Source organism: Schistocerca gregaria, chromosome 3 (genome assembly GCF_023897955.1).
Source record: "Schistocerca gregaria isolate iqSchGreg1 chromosome 3, iqSchGreg1.2, whole genome shotgun sequence".
Lineage (NCBI taxonomy): Eukaryota > Metazoa > Arthropoda > Insecta > Orthoptera > Acrididae > Schistocerca > Schistocerca gregaria.
The window spans coordinates 931781052-931793192 of NC_064922.1; the positions used below are offsets into that span (position 1 = coordinate 931781052).

The 12141-nt window shown below is 44.6% G+C and overlaps 1 protein-coding gene across 2 annotated transcripts in view; it reads left to right on the top strand.

Annotated features, from left to right (window-relative positions):
* LOC126355818 (alpha-amylase 1-like) overlaps positions 1–12141 on the top strand; it is a 124693-nt gene that overhangs the window by 83485 nt on the left and 29067 nt on the right. For both annotated transcript variants that reach the window (XM_050006262.1, XM_050006263.1), the window contains one exon: positions 7205–7373. In XM_050006262.1, coding sequence (XP_049862219.1) covers positions 7205–7373 — 169 coding nt within the window. The remainder of the gene's footprint in view (positions 1–7204; positions 7374–12141) is intronic.

Sequence of the window (12141 nt, forward strand, 5' to 3'; positions counted from 1 at the left end):
CACAGACCGTTGTTTTTTTAATGTCTGATAAAACCGGATTCCAAGTCTTACTTAAAAGGTAACCACTGTCTCTATTAATGAGATTATCAGGTAATCGAATCTCTATGGATTCTTTTAAAACACAGCCCCAATAGCGACATGTGTCGCCAACCATTTCTGTCTCGCCATACAGCATTCTGTGTCCCTCGGTGAGACAGTGTTCCGCCACTGCAGATTTCTCAGGCTGAAACAATCCTGTGTCCGGCTGCTGCTCAACAAATCGGTCCTGAATGGTCCGGATTGTCTGACAAATATAAGCCTTCCCACAGTGGCAAGGGATCTTCTACACACCTGGCTTTCTCAATCCCAAATCATCCTTAACTGAACCAAAAACCGCTCTAATCTTGGCTGACGGACGAAAAATACTTTTGATATGATACCGTTTTAGAATTCTTCTTATTTTAGAGGAAAAGCTCCCAGCAAAAGGTAGAAAAGCCACCGATTTGCAGTTGTCTTCTGGCGGTTCAGGCGAAGGTCCAAACTGGAAAGCACGACGGCTCTGTTTATCTGTATAGCCATTCTGCTTGAACACAACCTCGAGATGGTCCACATCTTGTGTCAAGCTTTCTCCATCTGATATGGCATAAGCTCTTCTCCCCAACGTCCACAGGACCGCCGTACTCTGGAACGATGGATGACAGCTAGAAGCATGCAGGTAACGGTCCGTGTGCGTAGGCTTTCGATAAACACTGTGTCCCAGTGTCCCATCATCCTTTCTGTACACCAGAACATGCAGAAACGGAAGCATTCCATCACTTTTCCACCTCCATGGTAAACATGATGCTAGACTGCAGGGAATTAAAATGATCTAGGAGGTGGTCAAGAGCTTCTCTCCCATGAGGCCACACCATAAACGTTTCACCGAGCGAGGTGGCGCAGTGGTTAGCACACTGGAATCGCATTCTGGAGGACGGCGGTTCAATCCTGCGTCCGGCCATCCTTATTTAGGTTTTCCGTGATTTCCCTAAATTGCTTCAGCCGGAACGGTTCCTTTGAAAGGGCACGGCCGACGTCCTTCCCCATCCTTCTCTAATCCGATGAGACCCATAACCTCGCAGTTTGGTCTCCTCCCCCACCAAATCAACCAACTAACCATAAACGTATCGTCGACGTACTTCCAGAAACAGGTTGGTTTTAAAGACGGCGTCTTCAGCGCCATGTCCTAAAAACCCTCTATAAAAAGATTAGCAACTAATGGGGACAATGGGCTCCCCATAGCCACTCCGTCAGTCTGTTAAAAATAATTGTCAGTGAACAAAAAGTACGGTGACGTCAGCATATGGCGACAAAGCTTGGTTGTTTCCTCATTCAGTTTCTCACCAATTAATTGCAAGGATTCTTCCAGAGGAACCCGGGTAAAAAGCGACACGATATCACCTTATCGCGCACGCGTTGTGGGCCTCCAGCGGCCTATATTGGGGACGCCGCTTGCGCTGAGATCGTGTACCAGCACTCTTACCTGAAGGTGGCAGCCAGTTGGACCGCGGAAACAGTGTGTCAAGATGACGTTATGATCCGGCTGCACACCCGAGAATAATATTATCAATTATTACGCCGGGAAAGCCTTCGTAGTGACGTCAATACAGAAATTCGGATTTAGGTTATGGCATGTTAGATATGCCTGCCATCATTGGCGATCATGTCGCCCAGACAGACGGGGAAATTCTGTATGACCCGCTGAAATGTCGGAACACCGATGCTGTCGATGACCCCCTTAATGGCTGTTTCCAGCTCAGCAATGGTTTATTGCTGTGCACCTTGTCTTTAACACAGCCTCACAGAAAGCAGACGCATATATTCAGATCCGGAGAATATGGCGGCCAATCAAGGCCCATGCCAGTGATCTCTGGGTACTCCAGAGTCAGAATGGGATCCCCAAAGTACTCCTGCAGGATATCAAACACTCTCCTGCTGCGATGCGGTCGGGCTCCGTCTTGCGTGAACGACATCTCGTCGAAATCAACATCACTTTGGACGATAGGAACGAGATCATCTTCCAAAACCTTCACGTACGGTTTGGTAGTCACCATGCCCTCGAGGAATATCGCACCGATTATTCCGTGACTTGACATTGCACACCACACAGTCACCCGATCAGGGTGAAGAGTTCGCGAAATGCGGATTCTCAGTCCCCCAGATGCACCAATTTTGCTTATTGACGAACCCATTCAAATCAAAATGGGCTTCACCGCTAAACCATGCATGCTTGCGGACGCTAATTCCGATCATGCCCTGCGCCCAACCGTGCAGAACGCCTAACGCAAACCGTTCAGAAGTTATGACCATGTTATTTCTTGTAGTTCAATAATTGTCACCTTGTTGCTAATTTTTTTATCGTCACGTTTAATCTTCCATTTAATTTACATAGAGTCCATATATGGCTTGAGTTAATACGTTGCTGGTAAGAGCATTGTACAGCATTACGAGCCCATCAGCCAGAAAGCATTTATGTGCTCTGGAAAAATGACTAAAGACTTGTAAACAATTTAGCTAATATACAAAGTCAGTGTGACCACTGACCGATAACCTTAATAGTTATTATTTCAAGTTCAATCATTATTCATTTTCACCATGTCACTGAACCACAGTAAACATTGTATGTCTGTAAAATCCAATGTTGGTGCTTTGACACCAGCTTCCTCGTTCTTCCTGCCATTTTTCCAGTGTTATCGAGCACAGTTTGTACAATGTACATTTTATTTCGTAAAATATTATCTTGTCGTCTACGTGAGACTGTAATTCTCTCACGCTTTGTCTTCAAGTTTTGTATAAGCTCTCGTTTTTATGTATTCCGTTTTTTTGAAGAACGGGCTTTCCTCTTTCTGATACAATTGTCTCACGGAAGAATACGGCAGTTAGAATCTCAACTTTTCACGGGCGGACAGATATTAGTACCGTTTAGAAGAAGTTTTGTTCACTTGGTTCCTCCTTTTCCCCCCAGCTGAGTCGAAAGATCTACGTAATCTTAAGAGGCTTGGAATGATCTATTTTGTCTTACGCCAAGTTGCTGAAAAATCCAAAAGCAAAGACAAATGACTAAATTCAAGTTAGGGACTGTATTATCTTCGAAATATTGAAACAAGAAAAATCAGTTTTCTCGCTTATAAACCTGCTTCACAGACGTTAAAATCCGTTTTTTCCTTTGTAATACTGAATGGTCTCTACATGAACATCTTCATAATTTTGTTTAACATGAAACTTCATGTACACAGCTCTGGCGACTCAATTCTGGGTGCAAACTGTAAACTGTATAAAAAAAGAGACCGAGCAGCTGAGTGTGTGTATAGTGGCCACAAGGTATATTATCTTTATTTCACCTCACATTTTACTGAGATTTTTGGTGGTCGTCGGAGCCCCATACGCATATGCAGTACGTCTTTGTGCAGTATGTCAGTATATACATCCTTTCCTACTCTCACCTGACGAATGAAAACTGTGAGTGAGAGCGTAGAAGGTACATTTCAGCATCTACATCTGTGGAGTAAAAGAAGTCTGCTAGTGTGGCACAATAGTCAACCCTATAGACCAGGTACCAGCTAGGAAAGGGGTTTCTGTTCGCCTTGGACAAAGCTCTTGAAAGGGTTGCAACCACACAATAGGGAGCTATTTGGGCAGTTCCGGAAGAACTGAACGCGTTGGTTCCAAAAGAGTTCGCTCGGTAGCGTTCCTGGAGATGTGAGACGGGCGACACTTACTAAATGTGAGTGAGACTATTCGTAGTTGATCCAGTATCTTATTTTTGTAGATTTCAGCTCAACTCAAAATTAACTGCTTTCATCGCTCGTCGCTTCTTGAGCGGTATGCGGAATTGTTCTCGCTAATTTAGGAACATTATGAGCAGTTACATTTAGCCACTCATATTGTGCAGAATATTTCTTTGACATGTAGCGATTCTCATAAACCCCGAACACGTGATCATCACACAGTTACTGATTCTCGGAGTAAAACTTCCAAATTAGTTTCAGAGCTTCTTCTATGGTGCGATTATTAACAGCTTATTCTTATCGGGAATTCTTGTTCACTTGCTTCGTGCACTGAAGACAAGGGAACGACCATTTGCCAACCACGTGCACCTGGTGAAGATTTTATTCATTCTTATATTTGTCCAGAGTTTCTATTATATGTGTATATGTGCGTGAATGTCGCGACGGAAAGATTCCTTATGCCTTTCCATAGTTAATAACTGACGATAAATCGTACTGGGGTCTCCAAGACGCAGTTGTGAATGTGGCTTTTTAATGCAGCCGAGAGTGTTGTGAAGAACAGTAACCATCACTCGTTTATTAGTTGTTTACCTTATTATTTTTTTGTGCTGTCCTTGAATAAACGTGATATCTACATCAGAGCACATGCGTACGTTTTCCCTCGCAATCTTCCGTTTTACATCCTACTGCTACCCTTTGTGCAACAGGTAAATATGCCCAAGTTATTTATTTAATATTTATTCAACTATCTTAATTGCCCCAGATCTTTCACCGACAGATACCCTTCAATGCTGTCGTGGAGGTATATTTTGAAATGTACTAGGACGTGCTCAAAAATAATGCATCAAAAGTTTTCAGGTCGAAACCCTTAAAGCTTTTTAAATGAAACAAACTTCGTTAACATACTACTTATTTATTCTTCATATCTAGGTATATATTTCTCAACATAGCCACCTTGGTGCCGAAAATATTTGTTCCGTCGTGAACTCAATTTCTTGATAACGCCAGTATATAGTGGATGACTGTTGATGGACCCACAACCTCACCCCTGCTTGTACCGCTTCATCTCTACGAAAGTGATATTCTCGAAGGCGTTCTTTCAGTTTTGGAAATATGCAAGCTCTTTTTTTAAACATTGAGATTAGCACGGTTGTTTACTTCATTACGAGCACAAACAACACAATGTCGTGCATTACTGATACCGATGAAATAAACAACGTACACAGCTTTCATTTTCCTACAGATTTCAATCGGTGGCACGTTTTCTGCGATTAGCACGCTGTTTTCACGAACCAACATACACCGCCATGTTATACGCTACAGTTCGGAGCCATCTAGCGGAGCCGGCCTGTGTGGCCGTGCGGTTCTAGGCGCTTGAGTCTGGAACTGCGTGACCGCTACGGTCGCAGGCTCGAATCCGGCCTCGGGCATGGATGAGTGTGATGTCCTTAGGTTAGTTAGGTTTAAGTAGTTCTAAGTTCTAGGGGACTGATGACCACAGATGTTAAGTCCCGTAGTGCTCAGAGCCATTTGAACCATCTAGCGGCAGAGGTTTGCAACTAGCGTCAAGGCACGGGGTAAGTCGATCAAGTATTGTATTGTATTGTATTTTAATCGGGGACCTAGAAGCCACGGAGAGGTTTCCGTCCCCAACCGCAGCCGTATTGGTCCACAACCCCACCACGACTGCCGCAGTCCACTTCAGCCCTCCGCCGCCCCACACCTAACCCAGGGTTTTTGTGCGGTTCGCCCCCCCCCCCCCCCCCCCCCCCCGTCCCCGCTAGGGAACGTCTCACATAAGATGAGTGTAGCCCCTATGCTTGCGTGGTGTACGCGTACGTGGAGAACTTGTTTGCGCATCAATCGCCGACATAGTGTAACTGAGGCGGAATAAGGGGAACCTGCCCCCATTCGCCGAGGCAGATAGAAAACCGCCTGAAAACCATCCACAGACTGGTCGGTTCACTGGACCTCGACACAGATCCGCCGGGCGGATTCGTGCCGGGGAACAGGCGCTCCTTCCCGCACGGAAAGCCATTCGTTAGACCGCACGGACAACCGGACGTGCCAAGTCGAACTAGTAATATACATGACAAGTAATACCTCTACCGATATTGAGAAAGGGAAAAAAACAGATGCAGAGGCATTACCTTACAGCACGTCGTTCTAAAAGATCAGCATCTGGCCTAGAGACACATTCAAGAATTGTTGTGGACACAAAGAAAAAGAATTCACTATAAAGTGCTGTGGTTCCTTAGTACGGATAATTCCGTATATCGGGCTTGCTGAACAAAAAATTTTCTATAGGGATTGTCATCATCCTACTCCGCACAACAAAAGTAAATAGAAAGCGAACGTCAATCAAATAGCCTCGAATCTTATCACAGTCTGGTGTTCGGTCGTCGTTCATCACAGAACTTATTTGAATAGCAGCGTACCCCTGTTCTTTTTGTTCCCAGAATGTTGCCATCTACGAACTTACTCTTAGCCATCGTACCAAAAGTAACAAAGGAATATTTCGAAACCATAAAGAGTGAAAACATAATACTTTCTGCTTCCCTCACGAGCATGCTTTATCATCCCATCAAATTCCCACCTCACCTCACTCATACTGAACAATACCGAATAATCTACACCATTCCTAAACTCGACTCCGACAATTTTACTGTCTCCCCTCTCCTTAACAATTCTTGTGTGCTGCCGCGCCTCTACCTACACATTCCGCCATACCCTGCTCACCCTCCACATCCTCTCAGAAATAAATTTCAACTATCCTCCTCTTCCGGAACACGAACTCCACCCCAACATATATCCCATGCTACCCGATCCATCCCCTTCCCCACGGCTCCCTCCTCCTCCTCGCCACCTACCACACACTATCCTTTTCCCCTTCCCTGCCGCCCCCACCCTCTTTTACTCTCAAATGTACAACTCGTTGACCTCTCTACTTGTCGTCTGCAGCCACCCCTATCTTTGTCACCACCTCCTCCCAGTTCACCAACCTCATCACCACCACTCACCCATCTCCCTCCATACCACACCTTCTTTTCCTCTACAATCTACAGGGCAGATCCTTTTCCAGTTATAGTGGCAATGCACGTTGCAGTGTTTTTAATGCTCAGTGTCTCTTCTGTCGTGTTCAGAGTTTTTCCAATGTTTTTTCAATTGTTTTTTTATTCTGTTTTTAACTGTGCTATCTGCCTATGTTTTTATCACTGTTTTAAAACGTTTCGTGATGACAGCATTTTATTACTTATGTTTCTCCTATTCGTGTCATCTTTTCAATTATTTTACAATTCCTAGTACATGTGTCTTCTTGTTTTTTCGTCTTTAGCATCTGTGTTAGTATTACATACTTCTGGTTGAAGAGGGGGTTATCTGTATGGCTGCCAGCCCCACCCCCCTCCTACATGGGGCGAGGGGGAATCAAATAACAATAAAGGAAAAACTACTTTCTGCAGGATCTACGCTGACGTCATTCTGAACCACATGACGGGTACGTGGGACGGAGAGGTGGGCACTGGGGGATCCATACCCGACACCGCCGCCTACAGCTACCCCGACGTGCCCTACACCAAGGACAACTTCCACCCCTACTGCCTCGTCAACAACTACCAGGACGCCAACAACGTACGTACTGAGTGTGCCTTCTCTGTAAAACGAATCGCCAAAAGGTATGGGGAGCGTTGGTTCATTTGAAGAGGTGCACTTTATGATACTCATACGTTGCGGCTAGTGCACAAGTGTGGACGTGGTACCTGAAGAGTGCGACCACGAACGTTGGTGTAAAACGCATGGGTCATAGGATATCGGACGTTACAAAAGAATTCGGGTTTCAGTGGCCAAGAGCATTTTAGGTGGATCATCAAAATCGCAGGGACAATGTTTCCACCCGCGTAAACCGACATACAGACGGACTAAAAAGTGATTTGACGAACGGACGATACGTCGCCTGCGGGGCAGTCGACGATGGACTGAGCCTCCGATCGCTGGCTTTTTTAATGTGGTTCGTCAGAAAGACATTTATAGCAGGGCTATATGGAGGCAAATGCACTGCATAGGTTTCAGCATACTGGCATCACGCCCACTGCCTTCCGTGACATTTGGCCGCACAGTGTATTTCAATAACAAGTTCTGAAACCTTCTAAATACAAAAAATATTAATTCAACACCTGATTTCTTTAAACATTCGGCTAATGTTACTCTAGATCATTCACGTACCGATTCATATAACAAAGAAATCGTGACTTCTCCTTCCTTTCAATATACGAGGGCAAGCAAATTATTATCCGCAATTTAGTTACATTTTTGTTTATTTTGGTAGTACTGTCATTTTACGTTGATGATGCGTGCTTTGTTTATTTGTTGTTGTATCTTTACAATTTTCTAGCTGCTAGGTTAGTTTCGTTATCGCTGCGGTGCTGTTAATCATGGCTGCTCCACTGTCTTTTTGCACCAAAGAAGAGCAACATTCAGTGATCGGTTTTTGCGGTCGGAAGGCGTATCAGGGGCCGAAATTCATCGAAGACTTTCGGTACAGTACGGGAACAGTGTTTTGCCACAACGGAATGTCTACGAATGGATTGAAAAATTCCGAAATGGTCGCACAAGTGTTACGCACGATGAAGAGCCGGACGACCGTTTACCGCCACAAATGAAGAAACCATTCAGCGTTCACGTTAAATGATTCTCTCAGACGATTAACTATAGACGAAGTGGCACATTGTCTGCAAATTAGTAATGGATCTGCCTACGAAGTCATCCTCAAGAGACTTTGGTTTCATAAGCTTCGTGTGGGATGGGTCCCAAAATAAATCACACAGTTGCATAAAGAAACGCGCTTGAACATCTGCAAAAAAAAAAAAATTGGATCGCTATGGTAACGAAGGACTAGCCGCTGTGGCCGAGCGGTTCCAGGCGCTTCAGTCTGGAACCGCGCTGCTGCTACGGCCTCAGGTTCCAATCCTGCCTCGGGCATGGATGTGTGTGATGTCCTTAGGTTATTTAGGTTTAAGTAGTTCTAAGTCTATGGGACTGGTGACCTCAGATGTTGAGTCCCATAGAGCTTAGAGCCATTTGAACCATTTTTGGTAACGAAGGGGACAACTTCTTAGACAGGATCATTACTGATCCGTCATTACGAGCCGGAGAGTAAACGGCAGAGTATGGAATGAAAACATCCAAATTCGCCGTGCAAGAAAAAGTCCAAGATCCAACCGACAGCAGGAAAACTGATGCTTACGGTATTTCGGTTCAAAAATGGTTCAGATGGCTCTGAGCACTATGGGACTTAACTTCTGAGGTCATCAGTCCCCTAGAACGTAGAACTACTAAAACCAAACCAACATAAGGACATCACACACATCCATGCCTAAGGCAGGATTCGAACCTGCGACCGTAGCGATCGTGCGGTTGCACACTGTAGCGCCTAGAACCGCTCGGCCACCTCGGACGGTGGTATTTTGGGACTCACAGGGTATAGTGCTGGAACATTATGGGGAAAGGGGTACAACAATAAACAGTGTGCGTTACACTGAGATGCTTACTGCCAGGCTAAAGCCTACAATTCGAAACAAATGGCGAGAGTTGCTCTCAAAATGTGTTATGTTGTTGAATGACATTGCCCGTCCGCATACTGCTGCCTACACTGCTGAAACGCTCCAGAAAGTCAAATTTGTAGTACTGTATCATGCTCCATATAGTCCAGAAGTTGCCCCTTGCTTGGTCCACTTAAATACGCATTAAGAGGCCATCGGTTTGCCTCGGATGAAGCAGTGAAAGACGCGGTGCATTCCTGGCTCGCAGCTCAACCGAGAAACTTCCTTTATGAGGGCATCAGGAAGCTTGTACAACGATGGACCAAATGCGTTGAAACGCAAGGAGACTATGTCGAAAAAGGATTGTCTTGTAAGTTTCCTATTTGAAGACGATAGACGACATAAAGGGAAGAGGAAATTATGCAGACCTGAAGAGGATGGCAGAAGACCGGACAGCCTGGAGAAGTACCATGTGAAAACCTTACTTTTGGCAGAACACTGATGATGAACATAATGCATGTTATACATAAAATGTTGATATCTATGTGAGGGAAACGCTGTGTGTGCTCCAAAATTGCTTCCTTAGCCACGAAGTCGTAGTGAATGATAGGACGATTAACTCTTGGGTCTGACGAACGTTTCTGTTCCATAATTGTAGGGAATTACATGGTTATCAGTCCGTCCAAAGAAACACAATTGGCACCTGGTAAACTTGTGAAGTCTACTGTTGGTAACTAGAACTTCAGTACATCCAATTCATTTACAAATCGAAATGGATTTCCTCTACCTCAAAATAAGCTCTATAAATCGATGCTATCGTAGGTGCTTTGATGCACTCGGTAAATCGAAACGATAGTCATGAAAGGAAGCCCCAAAGAACTCTGTAATCCGAAGTTAGCGGCTGCGTAACACTTGGTAATTCAAACTGTTTCGTCAACTGTTTCTGTGTATGTTTTGCCATCCAACTCTTCACGACATTCCACCGTTTCCTCACACCTGCACTCTCTGCTACAGTACATAAATCACTAGTAAACGTGGCTTCAAAAAGCACAAATGACTGACGTTCGAAGGAAGAGAACAAGTTGTTGAGGCCAAAAATGTGAAGTGGAAAAGGATAAGATGCAGCGAAAACATTTTGATTTATGGTATTAACGCAACAGTCCTGAAGCATGAAGATTAGACAGCAAGAAACATAGCATAAGTATGGAGGAAGCGGACCCTGCAACATCGCTTTTAAGAAGAAGAAGGAGGAGGAGGAGAAGCAGACATGAGTCCATCTACGACTCCAAAACAGACAAACTCATCATTTGAAACGTTTCATGTAAACATTCTTAGAACAGATGTACACAGGCTGATAAGGAAAGGGAAACACACACACGTGGAAGAGGAAATAAAGTAAAATGAGATCCTAGTGTATGTGAAATAGTATTTGTCCATGGCTACAGAGAGCGAAGACGAGGACTTGTTGTTGGGGCGCAGTGTGCTTTCCACTACGTAATTGGTAAGCTCATTCTCATTTGCACTGGTGCTAAAAATCACCTACGCCACATTTTCAGCGTTCTTCAAAATGAAGAAAGAGTTGAGAAAACTAATTTCACATTCGCGATGGTATCGACTTATTCATGTCCACGCTGTGCTCACAGGCACTGAGAGGGTATATGACGTTATTACAAAATTGAGCGAACTCTGCAAAGAACTTGTCAGACCCCTTATCAGTATGAAATCACGCTCCGTTTGGCCTGGAAGCACTGACTGTTTGGGAAGGTGACATAAAGTAGTTGTATCCTCTCGTGACGCATGATGGCGCCAGCTGTAGTAACTGGTCTTTGTTATCCTAGATACTGGGGCGGAGTTGATGTCCGAGCTAGTCTTGCACGTGTTCTGACAGGAACATAACTGTGGATCTTTCCGAACACGGGAGCACCTCAAAATCAGTCGTGGTCGACCGGAACGCTAAGATGAGTATGAGCGCCATCACGTTCCTATGCAGTCCAGTATCAGGTAGCTGTCATAACGGATGTCCCACAAACATGGAGACTATTCGACCTGCAGGCCAAACGGAAACCCACAATGAGGTCTCTTCCAAATTCTCTCAGGTGCTGATAACGCTTTCTCATACGAGTGCGTGGCACCTCCGTGTTCTTCACAGTGATTATTCATCATCTGACGCGGTTCACGCGCCTTACATACCCTTTGTCTCCTAACAGTACTGAACAATAAGAAGACTAATGCACTCTGGTGGCCGTTATACCTGTTACAGAGAACTGCAACTCTCAACATTCGGATACACTGCGAAGTATGTGTACGGAGTTACATTGCCTTCCGGCCATGTCTTCATGATGCATCACATTTTTTGTCGCGCAGTGAGGTTGATCAAGCAGAAATACGTCAATGATGTCTTTGCAAAATAAAATTATATATTTCGTATGTATCTAAGTTTGGAACGTTAAATAAAAGCTAATGAAACGTAACAAAAACTGTTTAGAGTTCTAGTTCTTATTTTGTAAAGAGATACTAGTGTTACTGAAACTGCAGAAATATTTCTGAAGGGGACGCTATTGCACTAGTGCTAAAATTAAAGCAACAAACCACTATTTCCCCGTTCTGTGTCTAATTCGCGATATAAACACTCAAACTGTCAACAGATGTTCGTACGATCGCGTTCCTCACGGAAGGTGGCATTCCGGTCAATGGACAACCACACCAACAATCTACATCTACGTGATTACTCTGCTATTCACAATAAAGTGCCTGGCAGAGGGTTCAATGAACCACCTTCATGCTGTCTCTCTACCGTTCCACTCTCGAACGGCAAGCGGAAAAACAAGCACTTTCATTTTTCCGTGAAAGCCCTGATTTCT